The sequence below is a fragment of the Xenopus tropicalis genome, chromosome 6 (assembly GCF_000004195.4).
Source record: "Xenopus tropicalis strain Nigerian chromosome 6, UCB_Xtro_10.0, whole genome shotgun sequence".
Taxonomy (NCBI): domain Eukaryota; kingdom Metazoa; phylum Chordata; class Amphibia; order Anura; family Pipidae; genus Xenopus; species Xenopus tropicalis.
In genome coordinates this window covers 128313118-128327925 of record NC_030682.2, presented here as the reverse complement: position 1 = coordinate 128327925, position 14808 = coordinate 128313118, and the positions used below count along the sequence as shown (strand labels likewise).

Below are 14808 nucleotides of genomic sequence, written 5' to 3'. Positions count from 1 at the left end.
AACATGTCTCATTTGTAACTGTGGATTCTGAGCAAAGAATTTTTGGGAAAGTGCACACTGAGTCATATGTAGGGGATCCTCTTTTTTCCCCAAACCTTGCTTTGTATGCCTGATGTTATTACTCCTACTACTTACCAGATTGTCTATTCATGCTAGGGATGATTGAACATTTTAGGCCCAATATTTACTTAATTTTAATTACCAGGTATTAAAGGTTAGGTTTTATTTGTTCTGTAATATCTAGTTGCTATTATGATTGTAGGCTAAATGGTGTTTATACAATGATACATCCAGTTATATATGCATACTGTATATTTATGCTCCAAAATAAAAGGACTCAGTTCTTATTTCTGCCTTTTTTATTCACTGCCTATCCTATGGGGCTGATTTACTAACCCACGAATCCGACCCGAATTGGAAAAGTTCCGACTTGAAAACGAATATTTTGCGACTTTTTCGTATGTTTTGCGATTTTTTCGGATTCTGTACGAATTTTTCGGATCCAATACGATTTTTGCGTAAAAACGCGAGTTTTTCGTATCCATTACGAAAGTTGCGTAAAAAGTTGCGCATTTTGCGTAGCGTTAAAACTTACGCGAAAGGTTGCGCATTTTTCGTAGCGTTAAGTTTTAACGCTACGAAAAATGCGCAACTTTTTGCGTAAGTTTTAACGCTACGCAAAATGCGCAACTTTTTACGCAACTTTCGTAATGGATACGAAAAACTCGCGTTTTTACGCAAAAATCGTATTGGATCCGAAAAATTCGTAAAGAATCCGAAAAAATCGCAAAACATACGAAAAAATCGCGAAGTACCGATCATTACGAAAAAAACGCAATCGGACTCCATTCGACCCGTTCGTGGGTAAGTAAATCAGCCCCTATGTATGTATTGTAAGACATAGCGAAAACAGATGGGGCTCCTATTATATCCAGTAGATATATTAGTGACAATTGTGTCCTTACCAATACAGAAGCAATGGTTTAACCACCTCACTCTGCACATTTTGCAAATGATTTTTGTTCCAGTGATTTGTATTCAAAAGTTCCAGTTTAAACAGTAATTCTCTTGTAAAAAAGAGGTCCCCGCTCGTCACAAGATAGCGTTTCTTCATCTTATTCAGATGACTTTAAACAAAGGAGAAAAGAATATTGTTAAATATAACCCTGAGGAATGGGCACTAATGCATCATCTATTTCCTCAATATTTTAGCTAAATATTGGCTACAACTATAGGAAAGCAGCTTTCAGAATATACATATTGTATAAAGATCCACTAAACACAAAAGACTGCATTGCCTTGAAACAACAGATGAAAGATCAGAGCTGAGAGTAAGCTCACTTACAAATATATAACCGGGGCTTCTGCATATGTATTGGTATACGTACAGGTATGGAACTTATTATCCAGAATGCTCGGGACCTGGGGTCCCAATTTTGAAAAATGTAATGTTTTAATTAAAATGGAATCTATAGGAGATGGCCTTCCCATAATATGGAGCTTTCCGAATATTGGATCCCATACCTGTACAGGAATAAGTTGCTGGAATTAATTACCCCTGTTGCCTTTTGTGGTCTTTTATGGCTTGAAGCCTTTCAATGTCTATCCAGAGGCACCATAACTTCTCCCCTGAAGTTCCTTTAAGAAATGATTTAAACATTTCAAACTCCCGTCGGGTCTTGATGTGATAGTCAGTGTCTCTGAGACAGAAGGAGTCAGCGGTGTCAAGTTCATCACTGTCAGCCTCTGAAATAATGATCTCCTCTTGAATGGACGTTTCCGAGCTCTTGGAGCTAAATAAAGTATCGGAACTCTGCAAGCTACGGATAGTCACTGCAGATAAAGCATGAATATCAAGGTCCTTGTTACTTTGCTGGACTTGTTGCCCACTTAGCTCTAAAACTGCAGATTTCATAACATGCTCAACATAGGAACGAGCAAAATCTTCCACTGTGGGAAATACTGGTGAATTTTCAGACTGCAGGCCTTGAGAGTCATTTGCTTTCTGGTTTTGTGCTTCATAATTATCTGACCCCTGATTAATATAAATCCTCGCAGGGGTTTGACATGGTGCATCTGTGATAGATACAGCATACTCATCTTCTTCATCTACAGCAATCTCACTTCCATTATGATATTTTGCAGAAAGTGGCCTGCAAGGGACTCCCTGATTATGACTACCTTCTGAGGCTGAAAAACATTGAAAAATAATAAAGGGTGTGGTTATGAAAACTGGTACATTATGTACTTACATGAGGATAAAGCACAGAGAATACCATTAGTAGAAACTACAATAAAAAAGACATAAAACCATAGGTAGAGAAGTGGCCATACATGGGCCAATAAAAGATGTTGATGATCTGAGTTGTCATCTTATCAGCACGTGTATGGGGCCTTTAGATGGGCCTGTATTTAAATACTAGGATATTTTACTATCCTAGTATATTTATATCCTAGTATTATTAACACCTTAAAAGCACTGTTCACTTTTTGTGAGAGTTGTAGTTCACCATTTTTTATGTTAATTTAATGAAGCACAATAATCACTACAGTATTAAATTCTAATATTTTTTATTGAAGTTGTGATCACATTTTCTAAGCTGCTTGGTACATAATTATTTAAAATAGCACGTTGTCACTTTAATAGCACAGTTAACTCTTTATTGTGAGTTGCAGTTCAACAATATGTATTTAACAAAGGAGTAATCCAATCTAGCATTTTCATTTAGCAATCAGAGAAGGGGTTGTCTTTTATCTATTTATTATAAATAGTTGCGAATTATACCCCTCCTGGTTGTTTTGTGTGGAGAAAGGGTGTAAGAAGATCGTGAGAGTTCCAGTTCAACACATCCAATCCATATATTTATCTGCCTTAAAATTGACCAGATGTTGATCTGGCAGGTTTAAAAATCCTGTCAGGATGAGAAGTGCATTGGCACATCGATACAGTCCTCGTCGCTACAGCCTGCACTCTGTCAATGTGATCCAATTATTAAGCCCTAATGGCAAAACAATCAATCTGATATTGGCCACCTCAAGGTGGGCATATATAAAGGGAATAAATCCACTCATTTGGCAACCTGGCCAAACGAGTGGATCTTTCTGTGTATGGCCAGCTTTACTTTGTGTGTTGGTCCATTAAAAGGTATTGTGATCTTATTTCTGGAAATTACACTTATAGATATTACAATTGATATTATACTTGCTTACATATCTGATTGCACTGCAGACAGCAAGTACTTTTCTGTGTGCTTTTCAGGTAATATATATGGCTACAAATCATGTGTATTTCTTGGGATTTTCGCAGCCCTACAAGAATAACGTTGTTATTGCCACTTACCTTTACTAATCTGTGAATTCATTCTAGTACTGGTAATTTCAGTTCTGCACTCGACTGTGCCATTTAATGAATCAGTTGTAGTGGTTTGAACACTGTCCTTTGCTACTGAAAACCATTCCTTTGTCTGAGTAAACGAAGCCTGAAAAGAACATAAAGTTTCTTTATAGCATGCACGACTACACATCCTGCTTATGTCCCAAAAATACACACGTTATTTCTCTGCTACACAATACAGATAAATGAGGCAAAATATACTAGGGGTCATTCATGAAGTACAGGGCAGGGTCTTAGGGCACAGGTCTTTGTACTTAAGAAATAGCCTCAAAGACCTGCATGTCCCCCATGAATATAATCCTGCCTGCCAGGCCCGAACTGGCAATCTATGGATTCTGGCTAATGCTGAAGGAGCTGCTAAGCACTGCCTCAGGGGTCCTTGCAGCTAAGTTGATGCCGCCCCCTCACTCCCTTCACATAAGTTTAATGCAAATATTATATCACTAATATATCAGCAATATTTTGCTCTGTAAAAGTAATGATTCTTCAGTCGCAGTCTTTATTTTCCCTCTATATTTTTATTTTTATTGTTTCATTTTAAAAGAAATAAAACATTGCAGTACAATATGACAATGCAAACTGTATATAGTTACCTTGTTGAACAAGAGCACATCAGTCAGAGTCTTAATTAATGAGACTGTACTTATCCAGCTCTGGGGTTGTCACTGAATATATGCAAGATCAGTTTCATGGACATGACTGTGCAATGGACTACTAAGAGCAACACCAGATCCAAGGTGACGTGATTTGGAACCGGATAGTATGGGGTAGCATTTTGTTGAGAGAGGTCATTCTGATATAAAGGAACAGTAAGCTATTTCTAGTTCTAAATTGTGCTCAATAGCAATAAAAACCATTATCATATTATAACCATATTTACCAAAGGTGGTTGGAAATATTCAGCAATAGCCACTGGGGATTTACTACACTGATTTCATTTTTCATTTTTATGCTATTTCCTTAGGGCATACCTGATTATGATTTAGGGCAATGTAGTATAAGTGGCAATGTTTGCAACAGGTCTAGTTAACCCATAGCAACTAATCTTTTCAGTTTATAAAGGTCACCAGTGATTCCGACCAGGTCAGTAAATACATTGGGTTACTAGTCCTGGTGCAAACTTTGATTATTATTATATTGTGTACTTCTGATAATGATAAGTGCATCCAATGCTTCTTTAATTGACACTTTATCTGGTGCAACTTTTCATGATAAAGATCCAGATTCACAATTTACAGACACCACTGGTATATACAACAGAAGAAAATGTTATGCAATTATTTGTACAGAATGTCTTCTTCCTTCTCTGCCAAATATATCCCAGTTTTTCATATACTATCTGGATCCACTATTCTGCAGGTATAAATATTTTTAACACAGCCCTTCACCATCATTATTATCTTTTTCATCAGCATTATAATTTATTTTTATATATTTATATAATGCTGGTGCTTTTCAATATTTTTTTAGAACAAACAGGGGTCTTACAGAACACTGACTAACAAGAGTTAATTAATAAGGTTAAATAGGGATGTTTCAATACTTTGATGTGCTTAAGTCTAAAATATAAGTGGAAATTTAAGATCTAAAAAATCTGTGGTTCTCAAACTGTGTGGTCAGCCACATGTGTGATTTTTTTAATGCAATTCTGATGAGCCCAAGTGAATTCTTCCTCACATACAGTGCTCTGGTTTTTAAAAAGGAAGTTAAGCCCCCTTTATACCACTTTAAAACACTGCTTTTTAGTTACACAGAAGCAAAATAAAATATCATATAACAGTAATATTTACAGATACCCTGAAGAACCTATTGTAAATTCAGTACTAAGCCCCACACCCATGAGACCTGGGTATTGACTACCTTATGTATGTGACGCCTGGGGGAAACAAGGATTCAGAACCCATGATTAAAACCAAGATTAGATTGTACCTGGCCAAGTGTGACAAAGAATTTCTGCATGATGCTGTGGTCTTCGTTTTCTGTTTTTGGCAAAGGAGCACTCTCTTTCCTAAGTTGCCATGGTTGGTACTTTGGGTCAGCAAGAACCGTCACTCCAGAGTTGCTCGCTCTTACCTGTGCCAGCAGCTTAGCAAGTCTGCAGGCAAAAAAGTAAACACACAAAATAGCAAAAATAAATATGTGACGGCTAATCCAAGGTTCTGTCACTGAGGGTGGACAAAAATAGCATTCCCAACATCTACTAAATAGCAGTTTCAACATCTACTAAACAGCAGTCCCAACATCTACTACACTTAGGTCTGAATAAAATATAGTGCAAATAAAGGCCCCGCACTATAACAGAAGTAAACAAAAGTTGCCAATGGGCAACTAAAGTTCCAAAAATAATGGCGAAACAATCATAAATCTATATGGCCACAGAGACAAAGCTAGAGACATGCAGATGTACATGTGTCATAGAGCTCTTGTAATGTACTTCACAATGCATAAGGTATTGCACATTTCTATTTCAAACCTTTAGTTCTGTTATGGATTCTGCAAAGGTTTCAGATTTTTAATTAAATGTTCATTAAATCTGGAAAAATATCATAGGAGCAAGCTGTATTTTATCCACAGTTAAGCTGAGATGTTATTTTGTGGCACAGAATGTTTCACAATAGTTAAGAAATAAGAAGAGAATAAACAATATCTGATCCAAAGGTCAACATTTCCTCTATTCTCTATACAGGAATGTCCCTTCCCTATAAAGCCCAAATCCCATTAAGGTTACTATGGTTCCTGTTTTGTAAAGACTAAAGTATGTGCTTGCCTGGAGTCTCTGTTTTGCCTTTTTACAAAGGGGTGGCGCTTGGTCACTTTGCCCTCTCTATGTAAAATGAGCCTTGTGCTTTGGGTAATGGAAGCATTTCTGCTTTTATACAAAAGACCAAAGTAAGAATAAAAAGGTTTTATGGTCACCTAATGCAATCTTTAAGCTCATAAAATGACATTAAAATGTTTGCTTACTGTGGGAAAGCAGAAACTGCAAATTGAGTTTAAAGCCCCAAAACCATTTAACTGATTCTAGGGCATTGGCGCCCACATAGCAATGGTTGTTTAGTAAAGGTATGCATTTCATGAATATGTCTTGCTAACCCTCTAACCCTTAGCCCAGACACCCCCATGCAGTCCCATTGCTGTATTTTAGAATGCAAGATACCCTCACACACACAGTTGGCTGCCACTAGTGGTTTCTCATGCATCAGATGAGCAACAAAAATGTCAGCATGGCCAACAAGGAGAAAGCTTAGACATGGATGGATACAATCGCTGCACGTTTAGATGTCATTCGTTAAAGGTATTTGTGCCTTAACATACTCCTTGTACATACACATCTCTATGGCAGATGCATCGCACTGCTGGAAATGACACCATTCAAAAAAAATTTTGAGCGTCCACGGGTACATATCCACTGGAATTGTGGGGGGGACACTGCACTGTAAGTAAAAAAACATGGCGAATTGCAGTCAAAATTGCACTTTGAATACTCTAAGCTACATGCTTTAAGATAAAGAAGAGAAGACATGAGAAGAAATGATTAATCTGAGACACAGGTCTGGGTTCTGAGGAAATGGAAGTGCGCACACTCATGTAGTTTTATTTATATGACATGCCTGTAGGAATGTAGCCTTATATGCCCTATAGCCATTTAACTGCTGTTGAGCTTGAACAAACACATAAATAGGGTAATGAAACAAAAGGCTCAATGCTGTTTTTTTATGAGCTGCTTAACCAGTAGAGAAACCTTTTATTAAATAATAAAGGCTTACTGCCACTATCTTACTTATCTGTATGCAGCTTGTCCTACTATACCTACAGGTATGGAATCCGTTATATAGAAAGCTCCGGAATGCTCTAAATTACAGGAAGCCTGTCTCCTATAACAGTGCTGTCCAACTGGCGGCCCGCGGGCCGCATGACCCCCCTCTGTGTGGCCCCCCACCTGTCTGGCTGCTTTGATGGCTTACCTTTGAGTAAGCATTAAATGGTATCAGTACTGTGATTAACTGGCCCCCTGCATGGTTCTCACCTCAGATTCAGGCTGTAATCCCTCTGTATTGTTTAAACATGTAATCCCCTGTGTTTTTCACACCTTTTAATACCTGCATTGTTCACCCCCTGCAGTGTTCACACCTCAGGCTCAGACTGTAATCACTCCCATTGTTCACTTCTTCACACCTCAGACATAGGTACTGTAGGCAGAGTATGGCACATACAGCCAGCATAGGGCAGGTAGAGTATGGCACACACAGGCAGAAAAGGTCAGGGAGGGTATGGCACACACAGGAAGGGTAGGGCAGGCAGAGTATGGCACACAGAGGCAGCATAGGGAAGTCAGAGTATGGCACACACAGGCAGGGTAGGGCAGGCAGAGTATTGCACACACAGGCAGGGTAGGGCAGGCAGAGTATGGCACACAGAGGCAGCATAGGGAAGGCAGAGTATGGCACACACAGGCAGGGTAGGACAGGCAGAGTGCTGCCTGTGTGTGCCATACTCTGCTTGCCCTATGCTGCTTGTGGGAGGTGAACCTGGCAGGGGTTTGTTGTGGGAGTTTGTTAGCAGTTGGAAATAGCCATTAAATGGTCCCTAAGGTGTGTAATTATGTACTGGGGGTTGCTCTGCTATCCACAGGGGAGGAGGAGGCATATGGAATTTAAGGGTATATCTTAATATGACATAATTCTTTCACATATGAATGATGGTTGATATCCCCACAGTAAGGACCAAGCATTTGGGATTTTGCTGTGCTACCACCATTGTGATAAAATAGGTGTGGTTTGAAGTGGGTGTGGTTTCAAAAAGGGGAGTGGTCAAAACTGGCTTCCATTAGCGGCCCTCCACCATGTATGCTAGAGAAATTCCGGCCCTCGGCACCGTAGAAGTTGGACAGCACTGTCCTATAAACTCTATTTTAATCACACAATTCAAATAGAGAAAAAGGAAATCATTTTTTTGTCATATTAAAACAGTACCTGTACTTGATCCCAACTAAAATATAATTAATCCTTATTGGAGGTAAATAATTCTATTGGGTTTAATTAATGTTTAAATTCTTTTTTTCATACGAAGATATTAAGATCCAAATTAGAGAAGGACCCCTTATATGAAAAACCCAAGGTCCCAAGCATTATGGGAAACAGGACCCATACCTATACTATAGGCCCCTAGGCAGTCAATGCTTTTTGCAAACTCTGTAAACAGGAGCCTCACTTTCAACTGCAAGTGCTGCATGCCAAATTTGTGTTGAATTTACATTCATTAAAGGTACTTACACCTCATGCTCACTGTAGTTGCACTGAGCACCAATGTGACGACCCAGTGCCCTCGTATGAGTAGTACACAAGTCTAGACCTGCAGCTGAATTGCTCCAAAAGAACTGCACACTAATGCTGATTCGTGAAACGTACATGTGCCATGGCACGTACATAGGAGCATCATGCCATGTTATGGCTGATGCAACTTGATGTGGGAGAAAAAAAACTTCACAAACTCACTTCTATCATTTATACAATAATCCAATTTTTTTTTTTTACTATACCTGTACTCAAAATAGCAATCACTTTTTAGGAAAGCCGGTAGTCTCTCTCTCTTTATCCACTGAACCCCTTGCTCTCGATTCAAGCACTGTAAGAGAATTTAAACCTATTAAACATTCGAAAAGGGTATAGAATGCAGAAGTGCTCCATTGGATCAGTACCCTATGTACCAGTAATATATAGTCCAACAACAATACAACAATCAACTGAGGGTGAAGGTTCGGTCTGTGGAGTAGGATTTGTAGAGTCAGAAACAATTTTGGGTACATGGAGTTAGAGGTACCATAAACTGAAGAGTCAGAGTCAAAGGATTTATGTACTGACTCCACAGCCCTGCTAAATAATAGAGAATATTTTTTTTAAAAAAAGATAACCTTACCATAATACTGTAATTAATATCAATGTTTAGGTCAGGAGGAGGAGGATCCCTAGGTTTCAAGCCAGTTACTCTTCTGGTAGCATCATAAATGGGATTTGGAGATTCTAGGTCCTGTAACACTTGTTTTATCTGCTGTTTTAGGTGTTCCCCTGCATTATTTGCAACTTCGAAGATGCCAAAAGTTTTGTTGAACTTGATTGGTTCTGGAAAGGTCTGTAAGTAAAGTAAAGGGTGATGTATCCATTTAAATATGACATACACTGTTAAAGGGGTTGTTCACCTTTGAGTTAACTTTTAGTATGATGTAGAGAGTAATTTTCTGAGACAATTTGCAATTGGTCTTCATTTTTTATTCTTTGTAGTTTTTTAATTATTTGACTTTTTGTTCAGCAGCTCTCCAATTTGGAATTTCAGCTGGTTGCTAGGGTGCAATTTACCTTAGTAATCAAGGAGTGATTTGAGTGAGTGACTGATATATGAATAGGAGAGAGGCTGAATAGAAAGATATGTACTAAAAAGTAACAATAATAATAAAATTGTAGCCTCACAGAGCAATAATTTTTGGCTGCTGGCATCAGTGGCGTTTGTCCGGGACAATTGGCTAGCGAGCGAATAGGAAGGAGGAAGCGATCTCGACAGGTACCCCGGGTTCTGTTTTCTCCTAACAGGGGCACCAGCCCGGGTACAAGGTAAGAGATTTAAGTCACTTGGGGGTGCCTAACATTTTGGCACCCCCAAGTGACTTAGCCTTTCCTTGTCCTTTAAATGGCTTACTGTAAGTTTGCAAGGCACTGGTATTGTAACAGGACAAAAAGGCAAATGCAATCACTTATACAAACAATACCATTGTATATAAAGTGTAATAAATGTACTGATGTTTGTGGATGTATCTTAATAAAGTTTAAATAAAATGGTATGATTCCAGCCACTATCTGCAAAAAGTTTGTATATTCTCCCAGCATCTGTGTGGGTTTCCTCAGGGTATGTCAGCTTCCTTACCAAACTCCAAAAACATACAGGCAGGTTTACTGGCTCCTACTAAGTGTGGATGTGATAGGGACCTTAGACTGTAAGCTCCTCTGGGGTAAGGACTGATGTGAATGATGAACAATCTCAGAAAAGTTCTCTGTAAATGTGTTGGTGCTGTATAAATAAAAGATAATAGTATAGAGAACCCGGGTGGAATTCCTGACAGCACAGTCAATATATACTTACCGGCAGGCTTAGAAATTCATTGAAGTAATCTACAAGCAAGTCATCTGTTGCTAAGAAGTCCTCCTGAGAAAATAAATAATACAACAGAATGATATTGTTAGGGGTGGCGAGGAAGCGCTGCACAAGTGACATGCTTTCACTTCTTCGTGTTAAGAGCTGCAATGTTTGCTGTTAAATATAAACCTTACAAGTAATTATGCAAATATTACTTTAAATCTCCATGGGAGCTAGATAACACCTTACCAGCTAGGCCATCTCAGTAGTTCATCTACTACACCCTTTTTTTATATTTCTTCTGTAATTTTACTGATAATTAAAATATTTTTAAAAGGTAACTATAATTTTGTTTCTTGCCTGATTTCCTGACATTTCTATAAACATGTTACTCAAATTGCGATCTCAGTCTTACCTAAACTGCCATTATCTCAGACTGGTGGTCACAACGTTCCTTATAACCCACCATTGTCTCCTATCCCCTTTTAATAAGCCATATAGCAATGTAAACTAGAAGGACAAAGCATGTTTTTTGGGCACATGAACAATGAAGAAGACTGCAAAAGAACTCTTCATGGCAAGGAAACTTACTATGGATTCTTGTAGTCTTACATAAGGACGGCATAAATATATTCCAACATTGGCATTTACTTTTACTTTTTCACTGTAGTGCAGAAATTCATGAAGGCATGGCAGCCGACAGAGAGCTACAAAAGACATTTCAACTATAGGTGTATTACAAAAAAAACCCAGAAAAGGCTTGAGTGCTAGCTATACTTCAGATTTAAAAGACTGTTGTTTAATGGTATATGTCCTATATACATATTACTGTATGTCAGAAGAGAGAGAAATGATGCTTTTAATATAACTTGTGCACGATTTTGCATGGCATTCAATGTAGCTGTAATTCTGGGGTAAAAAAAAACTCTTCATTGAGCACTCCCACCCCCTGTAGTTTCACCACTGCTAAATAATATTCAGTGATTCTACTAACTGCTATAAAAACCAGCAAGCCACAGTTAGGTATGTTTTTTAAAGCAACTTATCATTGTTTAGAAATACTTACAAAATCATCTTCTTTTATATCAGGGGGCACTGAAAAGAATAAAGAAAAATATTTTGCTTAAACGTTTACATAGATATATGGTAACTCATTTGTAACACTGATTCTGGGATGTACAGGAAAAGCGGCTTACATTTTTAGAAAATACTTTCGAAGCCCATACATGTGATTGGGTGTAGGAGATGGCTACTAGAGGGTCAGAACCAAAGGGATGCAGGAGTATAGAGTGCCAAATGGATTTCTGATTACCTTCCCCGAAGTTTGGGGGCCCTAATACTATGTAGGAAGTTTGTTTCAGGTAACTTTCCCCTTGTTTTTTTTACATCCATCTGAAAGCAAAATACTACTGAATACCCATTATTATGCATTATCCAAGCATAGAAGAATAACATATATTTACATTTTGGTGGATTGTGGTCCTGGTGGTACTGTATCTTATTGCATGGGGGGGTCTATAACAACATCCATGCATCTGATATACTTTAAGAGGGAAAAGAAGCCAAAAGTACTAGTGGCACTGTATCAGATATCACTATATATTTGCTATATATAGTTGTGTCCAACTTGCAGGTCTCTATTGTTGTTGGACTAGAGCTTGCAGCACCTCCCGAACAATGTTCAGAAGGTGCTGAGAGCTCTAGTCCAACAACAATGGAGGGTGACAGGATTGTAGTTCAAGATAACCACAGCCTGCATAATAACTAATCCCTGCACAGGGAATCATTCCTACCAGCCTCGGCCACTTGTATGCCGCTGAGTATGCAGATAGTTTAATACAACAAACGTTGAAGTTAGTTCCCGGTAGCAGCAACCCACTAGCCCAGTCTCTGCCACTTTAGCACTGCAAGCCCCTTTCTTACCAGTTGCTAGCCTTTTGCACTTCATAATGGCTGTAAGTGGAGGGGGACACTAATGTGTCCTGGCCAAGATTTGTTTAGTTGAACAGGGTCTTTGGTGCCCGACGAGGTTGCATGGTAGAGCAGCTCAGCAGATCACGGCAGGGAAGGGCTGGTGGGAGATCTCCGCTCTCTAGGGAGAGGTGACTGCCTAGCTGTGTAAGAACTCTCTGCTCTATTCCAGTGTGTGTAAGGGAGGTTGCTAGGGAGTTGCACACAGTCTCATGAATGGCAGCAGCTTGCCTCTCCCCGCCCACTGCCTTCCTGGGAGCCATCCCGTAAAATGCTACAAACCTAGCATGTTTCTCCCTACAAGCAATATTGGCACTTTTCTTATAATGCTATTTAGGTGCTCTATGCTCATTCAGAAAAAAAGGGGGGGGGGGGGGCAGGGCTGGTAAAATATAAAATTATGAATCTAAAAGCACTGCCATTCTTTCAAACTTAAACTGCCACTAACTGTCATCTAAATTTATAACAGATACAGTCGCCCTCTAAATGTGCCTGGCAGGACAAATTCACTGGGGACAACCAAGCATCCCCCAGTGACTCTAACAGCTAACCTGGTTACCCAGTTTTGTTTTTCCTTCCAACAGAAAATACAATGAACCTTGGTATTTTCCAATAAAAGAAAATACATTTTTTATTTTTAATGTTTTTTTGAGTTTTGTTCAGAAGCTCTCCAGCTTGGCATTTTAGCAGCTATCTGGTTGCTAGGGTTTTATTTACCCTAGCAACCAGACAGTGGTTTGAACGAGAGGTTGGAAGATGAATAGGAGAGGACCTGCATAGAAAGATAAGTAATAAAGAGTAACAATACAATTGTAGCCTCACAGGGTAAGGGCTCTGGCACACGGGGAGGTTAGTCACCCGCGACAAATCTCCTGTGTCTCGGGTGACTAATCTCCCCGTAATGCCATCCCACCAGCGAAAATGTATATTGCTGGTGGGATGGCATATGCGGCAGCGCGATTTCAGTGAAATCGTGCCGCCGCGTATGCCATCCCACCGGCGATTTACATTTTCGCCGGTGGGATGGCAATCCGGGGAGATTAGTCGCCCTCGAACAGGGAGTATTGTCGCGGGCGACTAATCTCCCGTGTGCCAGAGCCCTAATAGTTTTTGGCTGATGGGGTCAGTGACCCCTTAGTATTCTAGTTGAGGGGCTTTGTAAACTACCCTTGTGGTTTGACTGCTGCAGGGCTCTCAGGAAAGACTGTGCCCATTAAAATGCCCTTCCTCGGCCCCACACTTTTCAGAGCCATCAGGCACATCTATACATTTATAATTTAATGCAATTAAAATAAACTGATGCTTCAAAAAAGAATAATGACACCTAAATACTAAAACACTTTTTTTCATATCCAAAACCCCATTTCCTAGGGATGGTATTTTGTACACAATAAAAAAAAAAGAATTTTCAACAGTGCAACCGCCTAAACTTCAAGGTCCAACTTGCTTAATTGTATGGGAAGACTTGCTTTCTGCGTTCCATTATATGTTCTAAGTGAGCTGGGTGCGTATGTGTGGGTAGCTCTGCTAACTAAAAAGTCTTTGTTTTCAGCAAAAAAAAAAAAAATGGTATTTATAACCAGTAAAAGCCTTTATAGCTGCAAGGGCTCCCCGTTGGGATTTGAACCAAGGATTTCTTATGCTCTGTATGCCTTAACCTAAGTTTCCTAATTATTTATGGTTTTCCACCTGCTTAACCTGGTGGAATTTCTGTTGCCTTGCTGGCTACCCATGTGCAGTCATGCATTATTGGTTTCCTCCATATATACGCCCTTTCACACTTTTCTGGCAGGATGGCATTTATTTCTACCCATATGCTTTATGCCAAGTTTCTTGGTTCACTGCTAACTTGTTCCAGTTTACACAGCTCTTATTTTTGGGTCACTGCTGTCCCTGCCTAAAGAACTATTTCCCCCTAATTCCAGTGTTCAGAGAGCCCCATTAGATTGTTGAGGTACCCCTTACAGTTACTTGCTAATTACAAATCTTACCCTTTGCTTTGCATAAGGAGTATGTCCCATGACATATTAATAGATCCAATAGTTAAAGGAGACATATTGGATAAATGAGGAAAACCCTAATTTTGTAGGCAATTATGAATAATATAAGGTGCTGGTTTCCCTATGGGCTAAACATTAATCCTATCTGTAACAATGGCCCCTTTATTGGAGCTCCCTATAGATCCTCTCGCTTCTCTGTCGGTGTGTGAAATGAAGAGTGGGCGTGTCCTAACGGTCCCTGCCAGAAGCACAGTAGAAGGGGGAGAGCCAATCACAGCCCTGCAGTCACACAAGCAAAGACAGGCTTCAGTTCCCTAT

General features: G+C 39.4%; 1 protein-coding gene across 2 annotated transcripts in view; it reads right to left on the bottom strand.

Annotated features, from left to right (window-relative positions):
* The window catches only part of rgs22 (regulator of G-protein signaling 22), a 46514-nt gene extending 33672 nt beyond the window's left edge, over nucleotides 1–12842 (bottom strand). For both annotated transcript variants that reach the window (XM_002934418.5, XM_018095160.2), the window contains exons 1-9: nucleotides 12443–12842; nucleotides 11586–11614; nucleotides 10526–10588; nucleotides 9311–9523; nucleotides 8934–9019; nucleotides 5324–5489; nucleotides 3341–3479; nucleotides 1557–2190; nucleotides 966–1127 (exon numbers count right to left, since the gene is read on the bottom strand). In XM_002934418.5, coding sequence (XP_002934464.1) covers nucleotides 966–1127; nucleotides 1557–2190; nucleotides 3341–3479; nucleotides 5324–5489; nucleotides 8934–9019; nucleotides 9311–9523; nucleotides 10526–10588; nucleotides 11586–11614; nucleotides 12443–12467 — 1517 coding nt within the window. In that variant the 5' untranslated portion in view covers nucleotides 12468–12842. The remainder of the gene's footprint in view (nucleotides 1–965; nucleotides 1128–1556; nucleotides 2191–3340; nucleotides 3480–5323; nucleotides 5490–8933; nucleotides 9020–9310; nucleotides 9524–10525; nucleotides 10589–11585; nucleotides 11615–12442) is intronic.
* Between the last annotated feature and the right edge of the window lie 1966 nt (nucleotides 12843–14808).